The 22,017-nt window shown below is 59.9% G+C and overlaps 1 protein-coding gene across 1 annotated transcript in view; it reads right to left on the reverse strand.

Moving 5' to 3' along the window:
- INSYN1 (inhibitory synaptic factor 1) overlaps positions 1-21,766 on the reverse strand; it is a 27,004-nt gene extending 5,238 nt beyond the window's left edge. The window contains exons 1-2 of the mRNA XM_026068363.1: positions 21,584-21,766; positions 3-237 (exon numbers count right to left, since the gene is read on the reverse strand). Of these exons, the coding sequence (XP_025924148.1) occupies positions 3-237; positions 21,584-21,766 (418 nt within the window). The remainder of the gene's footprint in view (positions 1-2; positions 238-21,583) is intronic.
- Between the last annotated feature and the right edge of the window lie 251 nt (positions 21,767-22,017).

Below are 22,017 nucleotides of genomic sequence, written 5' to 3' on the forward strand. Positions count from 1 at the left end.
GCCCGAGTCCGAGGGGGTGGAGGCCTCCAGGAAGGAGCAGAACTCCCAGCTGTCGGAGAGGATGTCGGAGGCGAGCAGGTCCAGCTGGCCCAGCTCCGCGCTGCCGCCGCCGCCGCCGCCGCCGCCGCCGCCGCCCTTCTCGCTGCTCGACGTGCTGCTCGCCGTCGCCGTGGTCCAGTCGTCCGGCTCCAGCTCGAACTCGAAATCCGACGTCAGCCGGTCGATCTGGCTCACCACCTGCGGGGCGGACAGGGCGGGCAGCGCGGGCGGGCGGGTGGGCGAGCGGCCCCGGCCCCCTGCGCCCGCCCCGGGGGCTCCCGACACCCCGCTCCGCCGGCCGTGCGCCCCTCCGTCGCTGGCCCGGAGACGTCGAGCCCGGCTCGCCCACACCCCGTGGCCGCCACCCGTGAGATGAGCTGGGAGGGTCTCAGCCCCGCTCTCAGCGGAGCCAGGTAGGGCGGCTCTCGGCAGGGAGGAGAAGCCGGGAGCTGCTCCGGGGATCCCCCAGCAGGAACCGAGGGGAGGAGGCAGCTCAGTCCCAAATCCTCTCTCCCTGGCACGGGCCGCCCAGCAGCTGCTTATGCCATTACTAAGCACCGGAGCCCGGGGGACAGGGAGCGGGTTGGACCCGCAGCGCCCGTCTCTCCCCGCCGGCGCTCCTGTGCTGCCGGGCGCGCGTCCCCTGAGACGGGGCTGCCGTCCGAGCGTGCCGGCGGCGTGCCCCGTCCCCATGTCCCTGCGCGTCTCGACCTCCAGCCGGGCCTGCTGCAGTGCCGCGACAAGCGCTGCCGAGGGAGCCGGACGCCCCGCGCAGCGCGGACCGCGGCGGGGACACGCGCTGGCGCGGGGCGGGCCGGGAGCACGCCGCGGCAGTCGCTTCTCGGGCATGAATAAAACAAGCCCTTAAAAATTTAACACAATAGACCGTCATGTCCTAGTTCCCGTTCCAGCTTGCGCGGAGCCTGGCGGCTCGCGGTTCCGAGGCCGCTGCAGGAATAAAAAGCAGAGCCCCCGGCCACTCGCTCGGCCCGTGGCCGAGAGCAGGTGCCCGGGAGCTCGAGCTCCACCCCAGCGAGGGCTGTTTTCCGTAGGTCCTTGCTGGCGAGGACAGGCGGACGTGCCGGGGTACAGCTGGGCCTCAGGGCGACCAGGCAGCCTCAGCGCCCGTGGTGGGCCCCCAGCGAGCGCCAGCGCGGAGCCGAGCGTGACCATCAGGAGCTGCAGGTTGGCCACCCCTGTGTCCGGGGGTCGCCCGGAGCCTCCCAAGGCCCGGAAGCGAACCAGCCGGCCCGTGCCTGGGCTTCCTGCCCTCCCTCCGCTCGTCGGGCAACGCTTAACTCCTTGCACAAGCTCTCTGGATACCCAGGACCGCTGCAAACCGCCTGAGCAGATGGCCACGAAGCGCTGCCCAAGGCCCTGGAGGCACCTCAGGGGCTACAGATGGTGGAAGAGGCCTGCGTGCCCCAAGAGAAGGYGGCAGCACGCCTGCCCAGGTGGAGAAATAGGTTAAAGAGGGGCTAGATGTAAAGCGTGGACGTGCTCCTGATCGCTGGGTCGGGCAGCCAGTGCTACGCCCCCCTCGCCGAGTGCCTAGCCGTGGCACTGGGTGCAGGTGCCCCATTTCTCCTGCCCCACAGCTCCCCCCAAGTGGCTCCTCGCGCACCTTCACTGGGGGTGGCCCTCTCTCAGACACGGGGCTCTGGGAATGGCGCTGTCCTGCAGTCTCCTGGGGTCCGGGTCCATGGCCATAGCTGCCTACAAGCACGAGGAGACCCAACTCGGTAGGAAGGGACAGAAGTTTTGGTGCAGTGACTTCACCCGTGAAGCACACCAGCTCCTGTGATGGGTGAAYGTGGCAGCATGGCCTTGCCCAGAGGAAGTCTGGGTGGCTCACCAGGACGTTTGCCACCACAGAAGGGACTGGGAAATATGTGTCTATTACAAGCCTTGGTCAGCTGTCCTGGACAGAGGTTCAGTCAGAGAGAACCAAGAGGTCACTTTTCTGTGAAGGCTCAAGTCAGGGCCTTGGTCTTCRCCAGACATCTTGATTTGATGGAGAACAAACTCTGCTCAGATTTGCTGAGATGTTCAGTTGTTGTTCACGATTACATTAGCTGTCATTCTGCTAATGCTGTGATGTGTTCTTGAATATCACTTTTAAGGTCAAGATATTTGCTTTTRTAGGATAATTGTGCATTTATTTTTGGAGTCAGGACTATAGATCAGAACAAAGTGAAATCTGGAAGAAAGTTATAGTCCCCGGATTTGGTATTTGCTCAGCACCTTCAGGGAAGGTAGGTGTTCGGGGGGGCTTTCTAAAGTAACAGGGTCATCGCCATTTGGACATCCCCCTTCAATTCTTTTGTTTACATAAAAGCCGTTTTCTGAATGACATGAGACATGTTGATCATGGAAAGTGTGGTTTCTGGAGATGAGAAGTTGTTTGCTAAAAATTTTCAACTGGCGTCATGAGTCCCTAAAGATGTTGTTAGCTACTGCAGTATCAGTCTGAAGGGTATGATCAGAAGCAGATGCCAAGCTTGGAACAGGGTTTTTCCCTTCGCAAATACAGATCAAGTTGTTGAACTTTCATAGCACTTATCTCATGAACACCTGCACATCCTCCAGTTAATTAAAGCAAGATATTTGTTTTGATCACGACTTGATTTAGACTGCTTTCGCTAACAAGAGGGCCCGCTCTCTCCTGGCAAACATGAGCAGGGCACCAGTAGAAGACCTTGACAAGTGGTCTCATGGCTTTTAATTCTGATTCAAAGAACGGGGGTCCTGCTTCCAGATTAGAGAACCATAAAGCTGTTCAGAAGCAAGTTGTCAGCCACCTCAGAGCCACCGCTGGGCGTTTCACAAGGATCAAGGGACCTTCGTGGACCAGCGATGTGAGTCTCACTACTCCCCCATGATTTTGGCATGATGCATAGCAAAAACCCACTTGGAGACAAACTAATTGAACCACACCTGCCCGAACYGAACTGGGAGGGATGATGCTGATGCTGAGCGTGATGGGGGGAAATGCAGAACAAGCTAACGGACACCGTCAGCTCAGCGTGGGCAGGCTGTAACTGCAGAAGATGGCCCCTGAGCTCAAGTTTGCAGGACAACTGAACCTTTTCCCACCAGGATGTGCTGCTGGATCTTCCCGCTGGACCAGCAGTGGTCGGGTCAGGGACGGAGCAGGGCGCTGAGCGCTGAGTGAGGAGCGAGGCAGGCAGCATCACCTCCCAGTCTGCTCTCATCTCCAGCAGTGGGAGAAGATGGGATGCAGGGGGACCTGGCAAGCTGGATCCCAACCTTGCTCGGCTCCCTGGCAATGGGGGCAAATCGCTGCACTCCCGCTGTGCCGTGCGCACGGAGACACGGCGCCGCGCCGGCATGCGGGAGCACAGCGAGGAGCTCGGGCACCACGGCTCCGTGCGGCGGGGACGGCCGAACGGGCAGAGCCGGGCGGGGGAGAGGCGGCACAGGCGCGGCGGGCTGCAGCGGGAGGACGAGGGGGCTCGCAAGGCGCCGAGCAGATGGTCGGACAGCTGGGTCGCCTTCCCGGCTCAGCCCGAGGCCCTGCGCGGACCTGAGCGACTCCTCCGTGCATCCGCTCCCCTGCCCGCGAAACGGGGGGGGGGGGGCAGAAGCGCTCCCGGCCCTCTGCCCGCACCTGGCCGGGGCAGGGCTGTCCCCGTGCCTCGGCTGGGCAGCACCCGGCGCCGCGGCGAGCCCGCGGGCGGTCGGCTCTGCAGGGCTCCGATCCACCACCCTCGACTTCACCCCCCCCGCCTAGCGCACCCGACGCACCCTCGGCGGACGAGGGCTTTCAGGCCGGATCTGCCAGGCCCCGAGCACAGCYGGGGACTAATCCTGCCCAGGCTCACGCAGGGGCTGAGCAATACCCCCCTCCCCGTTTCCACCCAAGCACCCGCTGGCGTTACGTCTGCGCCGAGCCTTGCCTTCGCTTTGCCTCCGGGTGAAGCGTGTTATTTCTTGGCTGATATTTCCGTACGGCTCCGTGTGCGCGCGTGCGTCTGTGTGTGCGTGTGTGTGTGTGTGTGTGTGTGTGTGCGTGTGTGTGTGGCATTTCTCTTATGTGGGAGGCAGCACACGAAGCGAAAATTAAAATCAGCAGCACTTTTAAGTGCATATTTTTGGCAGGGTGGCTGGATTTCCTGCCCCCCTCCGCGCTCGCCTCTCCGGGGGAGCTGGCAGAGGGCCTGTGCCCTCCTTGCCGAGAGCACCGCCAGCCTGGCGGGGGGCCGAGGCAGATGGGGTGGGGGGGGCCGAGCCCCAGGCTYGCACCCCGTCAGCCTTGGGCAGGGGGGGACACACATCGCCCCTGTGCAGACCGGACGGCAGCAGCGGCAACGGGCTGGTCGCCTCGCGGCTGCGCTCAACGCTGCCCCGGCTCCTCGCAAAGCGGCTGCCAGACGGAYGCCCCTCTCCAACCCCGTAAAGGCAGAGTCGGCATCGCGGCTTGGGGAGCAAAGGGATTTGCCTGCCGCAACGGCACGGCAGTGGAGATGAGGACCCAGGAGTGCTGGCACTCGCCCTCGCTTGCACCCASTTGTGCGCCCGGTGCCGCATTCTGCATTTCACCCCGGCATGGGCGTCTGCGTGCGCAAGCACCTCAGGCTCGCTTCGATGCCGGCGTTTTACCCTGCAAACTCTGAACAACAGCAGGCACGGTGGTGCTGTGGCCCCCTCGTTGGCCAGGAGTGCTTTGGGGAGAGTTTGCCCGGATTCTGTCAAAGTGARGCGACACCTTGGACTTTTGATCGGGTAAGAACCTCTGCCCTGAACACGGGCACTTTTGGTGGGCACATTGCTTGTGGCAATCCCTCCATCCAGCCAGGAGTTTGCTGGATGGACACAAGGACAGGTTATGCTCAGGAATGGATGCTTGGCTGCCTGCAATTAAGCACGGATGTCTTGGCCCAGTGTTGCAGTGACTGAATCGTCCACCCCCCCCCAACTTCTCCTTTGCAATCCCATAGTTGCTTGGGGCCTCCTTTCCAGGGTTGAACCTTTCCCAACATAAAGGGAAGCAAAGCTATAAAGGGAAAAGCTTGTTAGCAGGAGGCCCATTAAGGACACCAGCTCCCCAAGCCCCGGCTCAGCGTCAGGGTGGTCACTTCGGAGGAGCCCAGCAGCTCCCTGGCTCCCTGGGTCCTCCCACGGGATGCCGTGTCCTCCTCCCGGCTAAATCCAGCTCCACATCTCGCACTGCTGCCCTGAGATTATTTTTGCTACAGCTACTCCCCAGCCCTCCCTGAACACCCATCATTTGGTARCAAAAAAGCACTTTTGCTGGCATTTTTCAGGCAGTTTCTCTGAGCACAAAYRTTTTGCTTGTTAGTTTTCATTACTGCCTTTCTCTTCCCTTCCTTCTCCTTCCCCTGCTCTTTCCTAGCTCCTTCTTTCCTGGTGGAAATAAACCATGAGTTTTCCAATTGGAAAGAAAGGAAGGACAGAAGGAGGGACCCAAAGATGGGAAAAAGGAAGGAAAGAAGGAAGGATGGAAGGAAGGATGGATGGGTGGAAGGAAGGATGGAAGGAAGAAAGGAAGAAAGCAAGGAAGGAAGGACTAAAGGAAAGAAGTAAGGATGGAAGGAAGGAAGGACTGAAGGAAAGAAGGAAGGAAGGATGGAAGGAAGGAAGGACTGAAGGAAGGAAGTACTGTCCTTGGACCTGCAAAGGGCGAAGCAAAGCAACGTTCACAGCAGCCGATCGCGGCAGAAATGAGCCCTGCTGACCGCAGGCAGGACCTGTCGCAGCACAGCTCTCCTGCTGCCCTTGGCCGCGGGCTGCCGGGGCTCTGCCTCCTGCCCTGCCGCTGCCCTCCCTAAATGCTCCTCCTTCCCTGCCCTCCCTGAGGCTCCCAGCAGAGGCTGGCGAACGTCCCCTCTTTGCAAGCGGGGTGTCCCTTGGCCCCGGGGCAGAGGGGTAGCCGCACTGCTGGACCCACTCTTGCTTGCTTGCCCTGACGCTCAGCTCCTCCATGTGTCCCCTTGGGGTGCTGTGCCAGCACCTCACCTCCAGCCTCGGGCAGAGCAGGTCCTGCCCTGGCCATAGCAAGGGCAAATCCACACTGGCGTGGTCCCTATTTCCAGCAAATAGGGCGGGGGAGGGAGGGGAGCTCCCTTCACTCCCCCCTTGGCCACCCCAGTCCCTGGCAGGGAAGGATGCCCTGCCCCAGCTGCTCCTACACAAAATCCCGGTGACGTGGTACGGATACGCTCGGGAAAAAAAAAACAATCCTAGGCTGCAGTTTTTCTTGACCTTGATGAGAGCACCGGGCTGGCACATGCGGTGAGCAGGTGGTGTGGGCTGCTGGCTTGCTGCTGCGTTCCTGCCATGGCGCCTGGGCCACCAGCGGGGCCAGCCGCCAGCCTGGCCGGTGTCCCTGAGCGGTGCAGATGGGGAGGGCAGCACTTGGGGCATCCAGGAGTTGCTCGGGTTTGTCTCACCAGGAAAATCTGGGCCAAGGTGCCAAGGACTGCTGTCTAGGAGCATGTTGGCCAGTAACACTGCGGCAATATAAGGTAGGACAACATCTTTCCAGGGAAGAAGGGGTGCAACCTTGCCAGGATCAAGTTCTGGTTGGAAATTAGAGGAGCACTCCAACCATCAGGCCCTAAGCACTCAGAGAGGAGGAGCAAAGCCCCTTTTTGGAGATGCCAGGGGCTGTCAGGGCCCCGAGGGCACTAGCATGCATTAATGGCCCTGACCAGCCCCACCTGGGACCTCYACCCACCTCCTGCCCAGGGGCCCAGGRGCCCATTTAAGCTCAGGTGGGGCCTCATTTGCCTTTCTGAGCTCTGCTGTGGGGTGCCTGTTTCTGCCCTTGTGTCCTGGATGGACCTTGGACCTGTGCTGTAAGTAGCTCATCTCCTGGATGGACCCCTTGGATGTATGTGTAGTCTTTTCTACAGCCCTGTCTCCTGGATGGACTGTGGGCCTATGTCATAGCCTTGTCTCCAGCCCTGTCTCCTGGATGGACCTCAGCCCTGCATTGCAAGTAGCTTGTCTCAAGTTCTGTCTCTGGTCCTGTCTCCTGGGTGGCCTGTAGACCTGGTTCATCGCTTGCTGCATCTGGGGCTGTTGATAGACCCTGTGGCTGGTCCCTCCTGGCTCATCCCCCTTGAGGGCAGCCCTGCTCTTGCTGCTCTCGGACGGGGCCACCATGCGACAGTGGAAAGTGTGTGTGTGTAAGTACACACGTGCTTTACCTAAGCTTTTCTCCCTCTCCCATTGACTTGGATTTTCTCTTTTTTGCCTGTTTGACCCTTGTCTGCACAAGCAGCCCAGGAAGGGCTGGCAGGGGTTAATTGGTCCTTCGCTAGAAGGTGTCTCACAGTAATGCTTTGGCTTTGAAGGCTGCTGTCAGCCAAGTGGGACCCCTGTTTGAGCCTCCCAGCCAGCAGACACTGTGTGACCCCAGCATCTGCAAGAAACTTTCCAAGTTAGAAAAGACAATTGCTTCTGTTCCCATTGCCCAGCCATCCCTCTTCCCCCCTCCCCCTTTTTTTCCCTTTGAGGGAGAAGGGGAGAAACTTGAGAAAAAGGGGTGGGGGGAAGAGCATGTGACCTCTTCTCTTGCAGTGACAAAAAGGAATTGGGAAAACGGAGAAACGAGCTGTCCCTGGGAAACACCCAGCTATTATTATTTTTTAATAAGGCAGAAAATGGTTTCACCGAAACCCTCGGCTAAAATGAGATCACCTCCGTTTTGGGAAGGCTCTGCCCCAGTTGCTTCTCAGACCAGCAATTACAGCACCAGGTTCAGGAGAAACTTCTCCCAGCGCTTTACCCCTGGACCTCCAAAATCCAGCGAGTTGAATCCGGCAGGTCCCTCCCTCCTGGCAGCAATGGGGGAGTTTTTTCCTACCCCCCCCTTAATTAAAAGGGTCGGGGCTGAGGGCTCTCAGCATGTCAGCGCGTGTTCCCAGGGGCACTGGCTGGAGGCTGGGATTTGGGCTTTGTGGCGCAGGGACAAAGCACGTCTCCCCATCTCCTTCCCCACCGCCAGCTCCCGTGCGAGCCACCGGCACCTGTGCTCCTCCCTGTCCCCACAGCGGCATGCAGGGATTAGTGTCACATCAGCCGCGGCTCGCTCCGGGCTATTTTTAGGAGCGCTCTCCTGGCTCCTTCTATTTTAACCGGGTGGTGGTGGGGTATTAAGTACCTATGTGACACTTGGTACCTGCTGAGGCCTGGATTTAAATGTAAAGTAGGATTTGGTCTTTCCTCCCTGCTGTTCTCCTTCCCACGGCAGGGCAGACCGTCAGAGTCTTTCAGCGGAGATGATCATCGCTGGAGCCGGGGGAGCAGGGGACGGACGCCAGCCCCTCTCCCCCGCCTGGGCTGGGGGGTCTCTGGCGAGACCCCGGCGAAGGTCTCGCTGCCCGTGAAGGTAAGGGGTGGCTCTGTCGCCTGCGAACGGAGAGGAGAGCCGGGCTGTCCCTGCATGTGCCACCRGGTGACCCCTGGGTGCCAAAAGGGCGATGCCCTCCTCTTCCCTCGCCTTTAGGCTTCACCTTGTTTGCAGCTACTTAGAGATCGGCTTAAATCCCAAAGTCTGACAGCTCCCGGCCTTTCTGATGTTTATCTTGCACCGTTTTGGCACTGTAATGCTCAACGCTGCTTTGAGCGGTTTTGTTCCCGCGAAGGCTGGGTGAGCGCAGAGGTGGTACTGCACCGTCTGCGCAGGGGACCGGGATCGCTCCATCCCCGGCGGAGCTGCGGGAGGGCTCGTCCCACCCTTGGCGGGGTAACTCTGCTCATCCCCCCCGCTTGCAAGCACGCAGTGGGCAATTCATCCTTGCCCTGAAAAGGGCAGGAAGGAGGAACCAGCCCGGCACTGCGATGTTTTCGTTCACCTAAATAACAATCTCCCCCAGCACCGAGCCTGGCGCAGCAGGAGGAAGAGCCGGTGCAAGGCAGAGCGCGGGCGAAGGGACGGGATCGGGTGCCTGCGGACCCTGCCGTCGCTGGAGTGCTGCGGAGATGGCGCGAAGCAAAACTGCAGAGCTGCCCAGCCCGTCCCCACCCCGAAGACCAGAGCTTTCCTCCCCGCACGGGTCCCTAACAGCCCGCTTATTTCCAAGGATGGCCGCGGGGGTGACACCCTCCGGCTAAACCCCTTAATGCGAGTCGCTGCTTAGCTTCATACTGAGCATCCGGCGAACTGCCCGCGCAGTGCTGGGGGAAGAGCGTGTCCTGCTGCTCGCAACAAGGGATGAAATGCCGTGGGGTCTGACCCCATCTTGGAGCACCTGGGCAGAACCTGTCCCTGCTCTGTGCCTCAGTTTCCCCCTCTGAGACTAGAGGCTTCTGTGAGTGCCAATTTTGGCAGCTACCGGAGACAGCAGATTACATGAGCGAGACCACAGAGGAGGGAGGATCCAGGCATGTGTCCCTTATCTGCCACCCCTGGTGACAGGCCTGGGAGAGATGAAGCTGAGGGTGAAGGATGGACCTGCAGGCCAGACCCAGATTCCCTGTCTGCCCAGCACGGGTTGGGAACCCAGGCATGGGAGGTTTCCCCCAGCTGCAGGAGAAAGGGGACCCGGTGTGGGAGAGCCCCCATCCATGTCATGTGGGCGCTGGGGTCCTGGCCCAGGCTGGGGGTGGAGGTGGTGGGCCCATTTCGTGCACCCCCACCCAGGCTGCGGGAGCCTCTCGGCGGAGTGTCGGGAGCGACGGAGGGGGAGGACGTGATGCGAATGGAGTATGGGAGGTGCCTAGCTYGCTTCCTACAGCCTCTCTTCACTGCAGCAGCCAGCTCCTGCAACCCTTCCCCGGAGAAGGGAGAAACCAYGGCTCTTTCTGCCTTTGCCTGCCTTCCTCAGGCTGCAGCCTGGAGGAAAAAGCCCCCGTGCCACCTTCTTCTGAAACCACGATGCTCCATTACCACCCTGTGAGAAACGCCTGAGCTGGCCCAGTTGGGACACRAGGTGGATCCAGTCATTTCCCGCTCGGCTTATGGGACTGAGTGACTGCATGGGACAACTCCTGGGGAAGGCAGGATGGAGCTGTGCAGCTGGGATTTCCCACCTGTTTCTGCAGCCTGACCACCTGGGAGATGCTGCTCTGAGGACCCTGGCTGGGCAGTGTGTCCACCCATGGGCAYGGAGGGACCCCCAGAGAAAGCACTTCTCCGCAGGTTTCATCCTCATCTCGAGAGATCACCGTCAGTCCCAAAGCACAGGGTTTAATGTCTCTTTCTGCATTTTTGTTCCTGTCCACTGTGATCGTGTGGATCTCAGTAGTGCCCACACATGGGCTGGAGCCCTGTGCGGGCTCCTTGCAGCAGCGAGTCCTGCGGCAGCATGTCCTGCTCTCTGACCAGATGTTACGTGTTTCAGTGAACCATCACAGCCACTGTGATGTAGCTGTCACCCTCCTCCTCCCGGAGAAAACTCTCTCCAGGACAGGGAAGGGCAGGTACAAGCCTGGCAGTGTCCCAGGCCTGAAGAACTAACTTGCACCATTTAGCCCATCTGGGAGAGGTATTTTTGGGAACTGGGAGCCCTGCTGACACAGTGAGAAAAGCCATTGCATTGCTGGCTGGAACAGGCCAGCCTGGCCACAGCGCTGGCTTCCTCCATCCACCCCGCGTCCTTGTCCACACAGCAAGACCTGCAGAGGAGGCCATCGCCTTCTCCCCATCTCCATGACCATTGCCACAAGCCTGGCACCTGGTAATTACAAATGCCAGATACTTTTAACTCCATGCCCTTCCCTTTTGGCCACTCTGTGACCTACAATTCCATCACTGAGTTTTCAAGTAAACCTTTTCCCTTCTGTCTCAAGACCTTCATGAGAAGATCTTTAAGCACCTGCTCRCCCTGCCAGTGTGAGACCTAGGGTGGGCTCCCTGGGGGCTTGGGTATGGTCCYCACACCCTCAAACAGCACTGGGAGCCAGGAGTTTTTATGATAAAAGCCTGGATGTCCCAAATTGGCTACTTCCTTCCCCAGCTGGATACCTGGGTTGCTCCAGATGTTGAACAGCTGGAACATTTTTTTAATGAGAGTTTAAGTAATCAGCTCAGCTGTAAATCAGGCAGCTTCCACTTGGGTCTCTAGCTGCGAGTTAGGTTTGGTGGCTTGAATTTGGACATTTTGGCCACTCTCTTTCCTATTCACAGGCTAATTCTCTTCAAAACTCGAGAAGCCACTAGAGAGTCAGCGGACAATGCGGGAGGAAGAGATGGGACTTCAAAGGCTTCATCTGAATGGGCTGCATGGATTCATCAGCTCCAGTGAAGAGCCGTGCAGGTGGTAATTGATAATACGTATTGCTCTGACTACAGGAGAGGATGGGCTGCAGAAGGAGATGATCAAAAAGGGGCCGCTGCTCCACTGCCCTGCGAGGGCGGGAGGACGGGGTGCCGGGCACCTGCCGGCTGCCTGGGAATTCTTCAATGGCTTTTTTTTTTTTGGCTGGAAAAATCATGGCTTGTTGAAACGTACTTTTTTCCATAGCAGTGTCTCCGTTTTGGTGGGGGCTTCACTTCGAAAATCGGGAGGGACTGCACTTCACACAGCGAGAGGCAGTGTCGGCAGTGCGCTGCTCACCAGAAAAGCTGGCAGATGGCGTGAGAATGGGCTGCAAACCAAGGACGGAGAGTGCAATTGCGTTTTCCCAACCCACAGCAAAACAACTATTCCCCCCCCGCCAGACTGGGGACTCTTCCTTTAGARGACATTGCAATAAAATGCAGGGGAACTGTGCAGGCTTCCTGGGCTCAGCACAGGGCAGTGCCGGGAGCGTTGGGTTGGGAGCTCAGGTGGTGGCTGCACCTTCTCCCACGCGGCTCTGATCTCGGGGACATTGGTTGTACAAAAACTCCAATGCAGGGCACCCCAGACCTGAAGTCCAGGTGTGCTGAGTGCCTGTAGGGTGCCTCCAGGCCTGCCAGCTGCTCTCGGGGATTTCAGATGGTCCTTTCAGGAACTGGAGCATCTCAAATGCACATCCCCATCCRTCAAAAGGGGCACGCGATGCTCCCCACCACCGTGCAAAAAGAGAAAAGCTCGCTCGTGCTGGGGGCAGAGGGAAGAGCGGTTTCTGCGGGCYGTTCCCCAGGCAGCCCACATGACTGCTTCCCATGCTGGCCCCGATCTGCCTCGCTGTGGGCCGAGCACGGAGGGAGCTGCAATGGGCCCACGTGGCCCAGGCAGAAAACCCCATTCCCAAGGCAATGCCACCGGGCACGGCGCCTTCAAGTCAGCCCCAAGGCGCCTGGCACCGTTTCCTCGAAAACCAGCTCCTACCTCGCTCCTCTGCTGGGAAGATAGCAACTTCAGCCACCCCCGAAAGCCCCCCTGCAACCGAGCAGCCAAACTTTTCCAGCGAAGGGGCCTTCCCACGTTGCCCAAAACGCTTTCCAGAGAAGGTAAGGTGAGTAAATATTTAATAGCGAATAAATGATTAATCGGAGCTCGCTTGCAAGCAAGCCAAGGAAAGCAGGGTTGCAGGGGCCTCTCTCCCTGAGCCAACACGTATAAATGATTGTGCCCTGTTGTCTGTTCCCGTGCAYCACAGACCTCTAGATCATTTGCCGTATCATCAGCCGCTAAATAGTTGAAAATCATCACATAGCTCTCTAAAATGTGTTATTAGAATAATAAGCTGCCTTCTTCCCGTGAACTTTTCAAAGCATTTGCGGCTAATCACCTATTGATTACAACATTATTAAGGTATTTATCATAATGGTAGCATTTTCGGATCTTCCTTCCACCAAAGACCTTGAGACAGCGCTGAAAACGGTAGCTGGGGAACCTCCCGGAGCCGCTTTACCACGCGTGGAGACCTGGCGGATCCTGCTGCTGCTCCGGTGCYCGGTGGTACCCGGGGGATGCTGGGGTGAGACAGCGCCCGTCCCCGCAGCATGGAGGTGTAGGGGGATTGAGAGGCTGTATCCAGACCGCTAACGTATTACGCAGGGGGATAAAGATGGGTCGGGTTATTTCCTTTAGTCCCCTCCAAATATTTCCCGCGGTTGGTTTCCCGCGCYGGTCAAACCGATGCCCCGGGGATGGGAAGGGGCTTGGGCCTGGCAGTGCCTGGGCCTGGCAGTGCCTTTGCCTGGCTCACCGGGAGGATGGTGGGGAGCTCCCGGTGTTTTTTCCTATGCGGGGCATGACCCTTTCCCCCACGTGTGGGGCCCGGGCCAGGCCGGCAGGCGGGAGGGGAGCGGGAGGCAGCCRGGGTGCGAACGGCTCGGCGGAAGCGCCTCCAGTCCCTGCCTCCTGCGTGATTGTACTTCCAGTGTGCGATTTCAGTCAAAGATTTAATAATCATTTTCCCCGCACATAATACAGCCCTGTCTTGGAGTGCTGGGGAATAATTATATACACAAAAGGCAAGCGAGAGGGAGGGGGAGAGGAGAGTGGGAGAAAAGAAAACTGGTAAAACATCATCCTGAATAAAATGGACATGTAAAACAACCCCGGAGATTTACCGGCATTCAGATGGGAATCACTCTCAGCAGAGGGTGCCGGGGGAGCGGGAGGGGATTAAAGCGGACTCCTGGGCCGGAGGTCCCCCGCGAAGCAGCTCTGGTCCCAAACCGCGCGGTCGCCTGCTGTCTCGGGGCCGGCGGAGCTAGCCGGGTGCCGGCGAGCAGCGGGGACGAGGCTCGGGGGCCCAGGAGAGCCGGGTGCTGCTCCCGACGTGCAGCTTCCCCGGGGCCGGGCCCGTTTCCCGGCCGGAGCCCAGCGCACCTCCCTGGCCGGAGTATCCTGCAATCCAAGTTATCCACTACAAGCTGAGGCTGCGACTCAAAATTGCTGCTGAAGCAGGGATGGACCAAAAAAATGCCTTATCTGAGCCAGAGCTGGCTGCGCGAGGAGCTGGTGAACGGCGGCAGAGCAGGAATTAYCCTGGCGTAAAAGCACTCATGCCTGCACAGCGTTTTTGTTGGCGTGTTTTTGTTTTTTGTTGTTGTTGGGTTTTTTTGCAAAGGTAAAGCCAAAGCCTGTGTGGTTAAGGGAGACTGGTCTGTCCCCTGCGGACCTGCAAAGCCATCAGCCACCCCATGGTGAGGAGTCACCCAGATCCTCCCGCCAGGGCTTTGCAAAATCTCCAGGAAGCAGAAGGATACCAAGGGCCCCTGACCATTGCTTGGGGGAGGTTTTTAGGCTCCACGGGCGGGATTTGGGGTTGGATGTGCTTAGCAACTGTCAATCATGGGGATCCGCTACTGCACGGGACACCCCACCAAACACACCAGCAAAGCCCCAGACAGAGGAGAAAGCTGCACAAACGGACACGTTCAAAGTCCCGTGGTGGCCTCGCTTGCCTCGCGCCCAGCATTCAGCCTGCCGTGACAACTCCAAGAGCTGAGCTTTGCTGCGTGCTACCACCCGAGGCTATACCGTGCAGCCAGGGGTCTTTCTGGATATCAGGCACCTGCAAACCACAAAAGCAAATGCAGCTTTGGCCTCCCCCCTTCTTGGCAACTCTTGATGGCCCTGATGACCAGATAACCCCCCCAAAAAACACAAAAAGCTTAGAGATGGTTTGGAACAGCACTAGGATAATTCAGTTGTTGCGGAAGACCTTAATGCACCTTGCCATGGAGCAGCCAGGACCTGGGCCAGCCCAGGGCAGGATGTCCCTCCACCCTTCCCAGGGCCTGGGGGTGTTTTCTGCACTTGCTGCTCTTTTCGCCACCCCGGTGTCTGCAGGAGACCTCCCCGGGCAGGCGAGCAGAGTGCTGTGCTTGCAGCAGGACCAGGTGGCTGCCGCAGTGCAGCTCGTCCGCCGAGTGCTTCCTGGGGGCTCCTAAATCCCATGGGAAACCTGGCAGCCCCTCGTGTTCATCTGATCAGGTAAATCAGATGGGAGGCTCTGTCCCTCTCCCCCCACTGAGCACTGGTGTCTCTTGCCATCGCCCAAGCCCCCAGCCTGCTCGCTCGGCCGTGGTGCTACGCCGTGGCTTTCCAGTAGCCTCGGCCCCTGTGGTCTTTGATGATTGCCACCGCTCTGATTTCTCACTGCAGCTGACCCCAGAGCTCCCAGGAGAAGAGGACCATGCAGGTACTGACTGGACACAATAGCCCTTTTCCAAGGGCTGTTTCCTAAAACTTTCGATAAAAAGCAACCTGGGCAAAACAATAAACAAAGAGTTGCAAGTCTCAGGGCCCTGAAGGTGCTAACAGTCGTTAATGGCCCTGACCAGCCCCACCTGGGACCCCCACCCACCCCCTGCCCATGGCCCAGGAGACCATTTAGCTCAGCCTGGGGCTTCAGCCTCTGCCTGGGATGTGCTGCAGGGGTGCCTGTCCCTAGCCCTGTCCCTGCACCCTGGCTGGACCTTGGATCAGTGCTGCAGGTAGGTCCTCTCCTGGATAGGCTCTCAGATGTTCATGGTAGCTTGTTCCCTGGCCTGTCTTTAGCCCCATCTCCTTTTACTCCTCGCTGGACTCCCTGGATGGCCCTAGTTCATCGCTTGCCGTGTCAATGGACCTGCTACCAGCACCTGGCTCTGCCCACCGTGCACAGACCCTATGGGCCTGTGCCCTGCCGGGGAGGGGGCTGCCTTGGCTCCTCTCCGGCAGGGAGCCGCCGGCCCTTGCTCCGTCAGCAGGCAGGGTGCCTGTGCTCTCCCGCCTGCCTTACTTCAGTGCCTGAGAGATAGGAGCACCAATGGATGTGCTGCTGCTAGCTGGGAATTCCCCCCCAGGAATGTTAATACCGTCTTTCCATCCAACTGCTTGTTTCCAGGAAGCTGCTAGAAACCTGAGACCTCTCCCTCTCTGTCCAGCTTGGCTGACACCACCTTTGGGGTTCAGAAGCTGGCACGGGACACCCCATGGGGCTGGGACACCTGAATGCGGAGATACTGATGGTCCCACAACCTTCCTGTGCTATCTCCACAACACACTGCTGATGTGTGGGCACAGCTCTCCTCTGCAAGGTGGATTTTGAGGTGGCCTCATCTCCCAAAACACAAAGGCTTCACAGCAAAACCAGCAGTGCCAATCGTGCATTTTCTCCTTAGCAGGCAGACAGGAGGCATCTCCCGGCTGCCTGGGACCCACGGCTCAATACCCAGCCTGGTGCAGAACGACACACACTGCAGTCTCCAAAATCCAGCCCTGCCTTGCGCTCGTCACAGAAACCCCCAGGCCCGTCAGCAGCAGGCAGAAGCGGCTCTGGCTCGAGGGAGCTCGTTCTTGCTTTCAGCTGGGCAGAGGGAGGCGACTCCAGCCAAAGAAGAGAATCGCTGAGTGCGAGGTAGAGAAACACAGGTGCTTATTTTTTCTTTCACTGGGCTAATTTCCTAGAGCTTACAATTTGCCATCCGGTGTCTACCATATACTTTTCTGGGTGGGCTTGGAAGAGATTTCCACATAACTCGCTCGCATGCGCTCACGCTCTGATTGATTCACAAAACAAGGAGCTGAATTTCCAAAGCCTCTAAAACCCAATGCCTGCTCGGTACTGGGAGGGACAGAGAAAACTGGATCTCTGCGTGCCTGGGATGCTGCAAGGTGATTCCTTCAGTTTGCTAATTCCTTCCTGTGCCTTGGTCTGCAACGACCAAATCTGCAGCACCAAAACGGTAAGTCTTTCCGGCTGCTGACGACTGTTTGCATGACACTCCCGTGTTCCCAAAGCACCCTGGTAGTGCCCCAGGAGGGAGTTTCCCTGGGCTTGCCTTGCTGTGGTGTTTTTTTGGAGTCACTGGGCCCCAAAAACCATTGGTGCTCGGACCGCAGCCACCTGCACGGAGAGCATTTGTGCCGCTGCGTGGTGTTTCCAGCGCCTGCTGTTGCACCGAGTTTTATACAGCACTGTATAAATTCAATTGCCATGATTGTTTTTGCCATGAAGTTTTATGGGAGCACTGCAGAAGTTGCTTAGAACAGTTAAACTTTAGGACCCCTCTCCAGTGAAGCCCTGGYGGCCAGGCTCAAGGTCACCTTGGCTGAGTAGCTCTGTGCTACGAGGGACTCCTCTTGGGCAGCTACAGCTGGACAGAGACAGCTTGGGCCATCGCTGGTGTCCAGGGATGATGCCATGGGCCAAAGTCCCCTCTGGACTATACCACTTCATGGCACCTCACGGAGAAGCCACCTCGTGAGGCAGGGCTGAGCTCGGCCCCTTGGCTTGCACGCTGCCAGCTCTCCACAGATGCCCTTTCCCAGCAGTTGGGTAGCATTCCCACGGAGCTGGGGCAGAGCGGGGCGCACGATGGTGGTCTGTAGCCCAAAGAAGCATTCAGCAGAGGCTGAGCAGGCTCCACCAGCCTGGAGGCACTGAAGCGTGAGAACCTGCTGGGCCCAGCTCAGCTCTACGACCCTCCAGTGCTCCTCTTCCTTGGGTCTGGCACAGCTGCCAGAGCCTCTTACCCCAAAGATGTCACCAGGGGACTCCAAGAGCTGCCTCCCCTGCGTCCTCGGGCCACCTCTTCCCTCTGCTCCGAGACGTGCCGGTAGACGGGCCGCCTGGGCGAMCCGCAGCGCCAGCAGGAAGCACGCCGGAGCTCCCCGGCAGGGACGGCTCCTGCCGCCGCCACGGGGCTGGCTCGCAACTTGCACCCACCCCCAGAGCTGGCAGGGTTTTTGGCAGAAGTACAGCAACACACCCAGTCTGCCTCYTCCCACCCGCGACCGTGAGAGCTGAGTCAGTGTTGGGGCTGCAGGCGGGCGCGAGGCGCCCCTCTCCCTCTCCTCTCCCAGCTAAGACGGGGACCCGGCGCGCCCCGGATGGCGCGCCAGGAGGGTTTGGGCGGCCGAGCTGCGCCGAGGACGCGGCACAGGGGCCCGAGGGCTTTCCAGCCCCAGCAGATGGATGGAGACCCYGGCTCGCTCTGCTGACGCGCAGTGGGAAGGAGGGAGGCCCGTGAGACCTGAACGAGTGACGGGAAGGACAAGCCGCAAACCGGTGGCGAAGCCGGCAGCCAAACCCAGCTCACCTGGGGCACGCGAGGCCAGATCAGCCTGGCTCCGCGGGCTTGTTACTTAAAACACCCTCCTGGCTGGGTGTCCGTGACCCCACCAGGCGCCAGCATGCCATCTGAGACGGGGCTGGAAGTCGGACGGGGCAGCGAGCTGCAAGAAATCGCCTTTGAAACGGAGCAGGAAAGCAAAAGCTGACTTGCCAGGTATTTCCCATCCCAGCACCCTTTGAGCCCGCTGCAGGCTGGAGGGGGAACCCAGAAACCAGACCTGGGCATCCTGCATCCCCCCCACATCTGGAAAACCCTCTCTGCGCCTCACTTCCATCAGCAGAAGAGCTTGCTGCAAGCACAGGCCTGTGCAGCACCGTGCACTGCAGGAGTGCAGTCTAACGGGGCTCCGCTGCCACCGGAACAACTGCGATGCAGTTACAGGACAGGACTCTTGGGCAAGGACAGCGCGGATGGGGYGAGCTCAGCAAGGGTTAAACCCTGGACCGCAGGCTCCTACTGAACTTGCTGTCTTGGTTCAAGCAGGTGTTGCTTTGCTGGGGGTCCTGCGGTGGGAGACCGAGCTCCCTTCTGCAGAAGGCGCAGCACTGACGTGCCAGCGCTCAATCTCGCTCGCAAAATGGAAAGCGAGAGACTTGTCCAACACCATCCCCCAGGTCTCCCTTATCCCTYGCCATGCTCTGCAGGAGAGATGATCGTATGAGCATAATGGTCCCATCTGGCCTTAAAAATCTATGGCCCTATATGCAAGGGACATTAAAGTGGGCATAAATTACCTTCGCTCCATTTTAAAGGCCTCTTTACGCCCTTGGAGCGGTGTGAAGGGAGCTCGGGCTAGATGGAAAATAGCTCTGCCTTCTGATTTCTTTATTTTTTCTATTATTTTTTAATCCTTCAAAGATTTGCTGAAGAGGCTCTGGGTTCCCTCATCGATATTACAAGAGTCCGGGGCCTTTTTGGTTTATTTAATGGGGTTTGTTTTTTGCTGGAGGACAAGAGGAAACCTTGGGCTCTGCCAGAGCCGGGTCAAGTCCTTGCAGGCACTGCTGGGGAGACACAGCTCCCTCATCCAGGCAGCCCTGGGGTTTCCGGGGCATGGCGGGATCCTGCCCGCAGCCGACTTTCCCGGAGCGGTGGCCTCCCTCCAACGCCAGGGATGAAGTGCAGCCATCCCCAAGGACACGCTGCGTCCCTCRGGGGACACCGGGGCACTTCAGGCCAGGAGATGTCACCTCCGGCTCGTGGGCGTTGCTCCCGGTGGCGCTGGGAGTCTCGCCGAAGACCCGGCCCTTATTGCGGCAGCTCCCCCAGGACCCCCGCCATGGCCGAGGGTGCGGCGGATTTTGGGGATCCCATGAGCCCGGCTTGCTAACGCAGCCTAACGGGCGCTGCTCGCTCTGAAGTCGCGCTGCTCCCTATCGAGCCGGGCGCTTTCCACCCCGCGGGCTCCCCGGCGCCTTGCAGCAGCCTCCCCTGACGCTCCAGGGCCGCGGCACGGCGCGACGGCTGGGTCGGCGCATGGGTGCGAGGAAGCAATCGAAGGCGGAGGGCAGTGGACCCGGAGCGGGGTCCTCCAGCCCTGCACCTTCCCCCGAGTCCTCTCCCACTGCGTTGACCTCACTGCTTTCCATCGCTTCCAGGCACCGAAGCATCTGCAGGGCAAACGGGGGAGAAGGGGATGATAAAACCCCCACACCAGGAGGCTCGGGAGGACCCCGCCAACCTGACGCATGTGCCCTTGGCCAGAGCATCTCTCCTGGTGTCTCTGCCTCTGGAGCAGCCACTGCTGCCTGGTGTCTCCCGGCCCCTTCCTGCATGAATACAGCCTCTTGCTGAGCATCGCCGAGGGGTAAGTAAGGCTTTGCCCCGGAGATGCCCATGCAAACGTTTGCTTCACCTGCATCCCCTTGCYGGGCTGGTAAAGCTCTGCATCCCCTCCAGGGCTCTACCGGAAAGACCCTGGGTACCGGGCTCCTCCGCTCCAGCTGCCGGTGGGGTCGGGGTGCCGGGCCCCGGCCCGGCTTCCCACCCGCCTGCACACTGGCGCACGACGGGCAAGATGCCAGGAAGCCCCGGAGCGCTCCCGCAATGTGGGCCGCTTCCYGCAGAGAGGTGATGCTTCACACGGCTCTGGAAATAACCTGCGCATGTTTGGCTCAGTCCGTGCATCTGGTGCACATACGCGTACGCGCACACGCGCCCCGCTGCCAAAAGCAAGCTGTCAAGTTCTGCTCAAGGCTACCGAGCGGCTGCCGTTCACGGCTTGTGCAGAAGCATCCGAAATCATCAGTCACGTCCGGGTCCCCTTCTCCCCCCGGCTTCGGAGACTTGTGGCCCAAGCTTTGAGCCACAACAGCATTAAATTACCAAGCAAACAAATGTTGTTGTGCTTCTGCAGCGGCAGGAAACTCCAGCCACGCTTCTGTGTGTGTGTGTGTGTGTGTGTGTGTGTGTATATATATATTTATACACAAAATATTTTTATATATTTTCGTTCTAAGAGGAAGCAGCAGAAATGCATCCCAACAGCCAAACTATAGGACAGCTACTCACTTTTTTGCATTACGGTAAACATCCATGCATGCCCCCTGCTCTGGGCACTGCCACCAGCCTGCAGCCCCCCTGCAAACCCGGCTCCCTGCACGCGCTCCCGGGCGGCTTTGGCCGGAGGGAGCGAGAAGGGCGCTCCTGCGGCGTGACCGTGGGGTCCGGGCAAAGAGGGGAATCACCGGGTCGGGGAGCTGGGGTGGCACCACCTGGTTAGAGACCTTCTCCGCAGTACTCAGCATCTCGGAGGCTACGCAGATTCCCGCTCGCGTCCGACGGCACACCTCAGCACCCGGATGCCAGCCTTTTCGGGTGCCCTCTGCAACGCCACGGAGGGTGGGCTCCCTCCGAGGCCGCGCGACACCCAGCTGCCTTCGGCCAAGCAGGCCCTCCCAGGCCACCGGCACGGGGGACCCGTCGCCCCCACCCACCTCCCTGGTTTCAGCAGGGGCACGGCAAACACCCCCAAAGCCCCCAGCACAGCGCGGGCCCCGCCACGAGACTACGCGTTCGGCACAAACACAGGCGGCACCGGGGGGATGTTTGCTGGGGCCAATTCCGCGACCCAGGGTGCCCCTTCCAGCGCCAGCACCCGCTGGGTGCTCGACCCAGCGCCTTCCGCCGAGCGGCCCAGCCGCGGACAAACCAAGCGGCTGCTTGGAGTCAAGGTCAACGAGCGGTTTTGCACGCTGTGGCCTTTCCCCATTTTTGGAAATTGCATGCTGCAAAACAGCCAGGCGGTGCCACCCTGCCGACTCCAGGTCGCTCGCGGCCGGCGCTGCACCGCTGCCTCAGCTGACCCCGCGTCGGAYGGAGCTCTGCAGCCCCCAGCCCGGCCCTGGAGGCAGACGCGTCCCGGGCACGGCAGGGGCACCGGGCGCCTCGCAGACCCGGGTGAAGGGCTCGCTCGGGCGCGGAGGAGAGCGGGGAGCGGGGCCGCGTCACCTGCAGGGTGTGCAATTGCCCGCGCACCCCGTGCCGGCTGATGACATACCGGCTGCTCGGAGGGGAACGCGACCTGCCAGCGCGCCCCATGCACGCACACCGGATCCCCCCTGGGGACGTGGCATCGAGCATTGCCCCAGCCCCGGGCTCTCCTACCTCCCGGAGCTCCTTGGCCACCTCCTTGAGCTCCTGCAAGATGCCTTCCAGTTGCCCGATCACCATTTTCATGCGGCTCCGGATGCGCTCCCTCTCGCAGTTGCTCTTGCTGCTGCTACAGTTGCTGCCGCTGCTGCTGGGGTCTCCGCTGGGCTGCCTGTCCTGGGAGGTGCGGGAGTTCATCCTTCCCTACCGGCCTCGGCTCGCCGCCACAACGCCTCTGTCCATCCTGCTCCCCCCTAGTCTGGTGGCCTGGCGTCCGCGGAGCCCCTCTCGCCCGGGGAGCTTTCACCATCTTAACGCCCCCCTGCCTCCGAGGAAGCGGCAGCCGCACGCTCGCCTCCCCTCGCCGCGACCGAGGCCGCCCCGGCGCGGAGCGGGGCAGCGCGGGGGCGCCGGGGCCGGCGGAGGAAGGCTGCTCCGGGCGCTGCCTT

This window comes from Apteryx rowi, unplaced genomic scaffold, assembly GCF_003343035.1.
Source record: "Apteryx rowi isolate R43461 unplaced genomic scaffold, aptRow1 scaffold_27, whole genome shotgun sequence".
Classification (NCBI taxonomy): domain Eukaryota; kingdom Metazoa; phylum Chordata; class Aves; order Apterygiformes; family Apterygidae; genus Apteryx; species Apteryx rowi.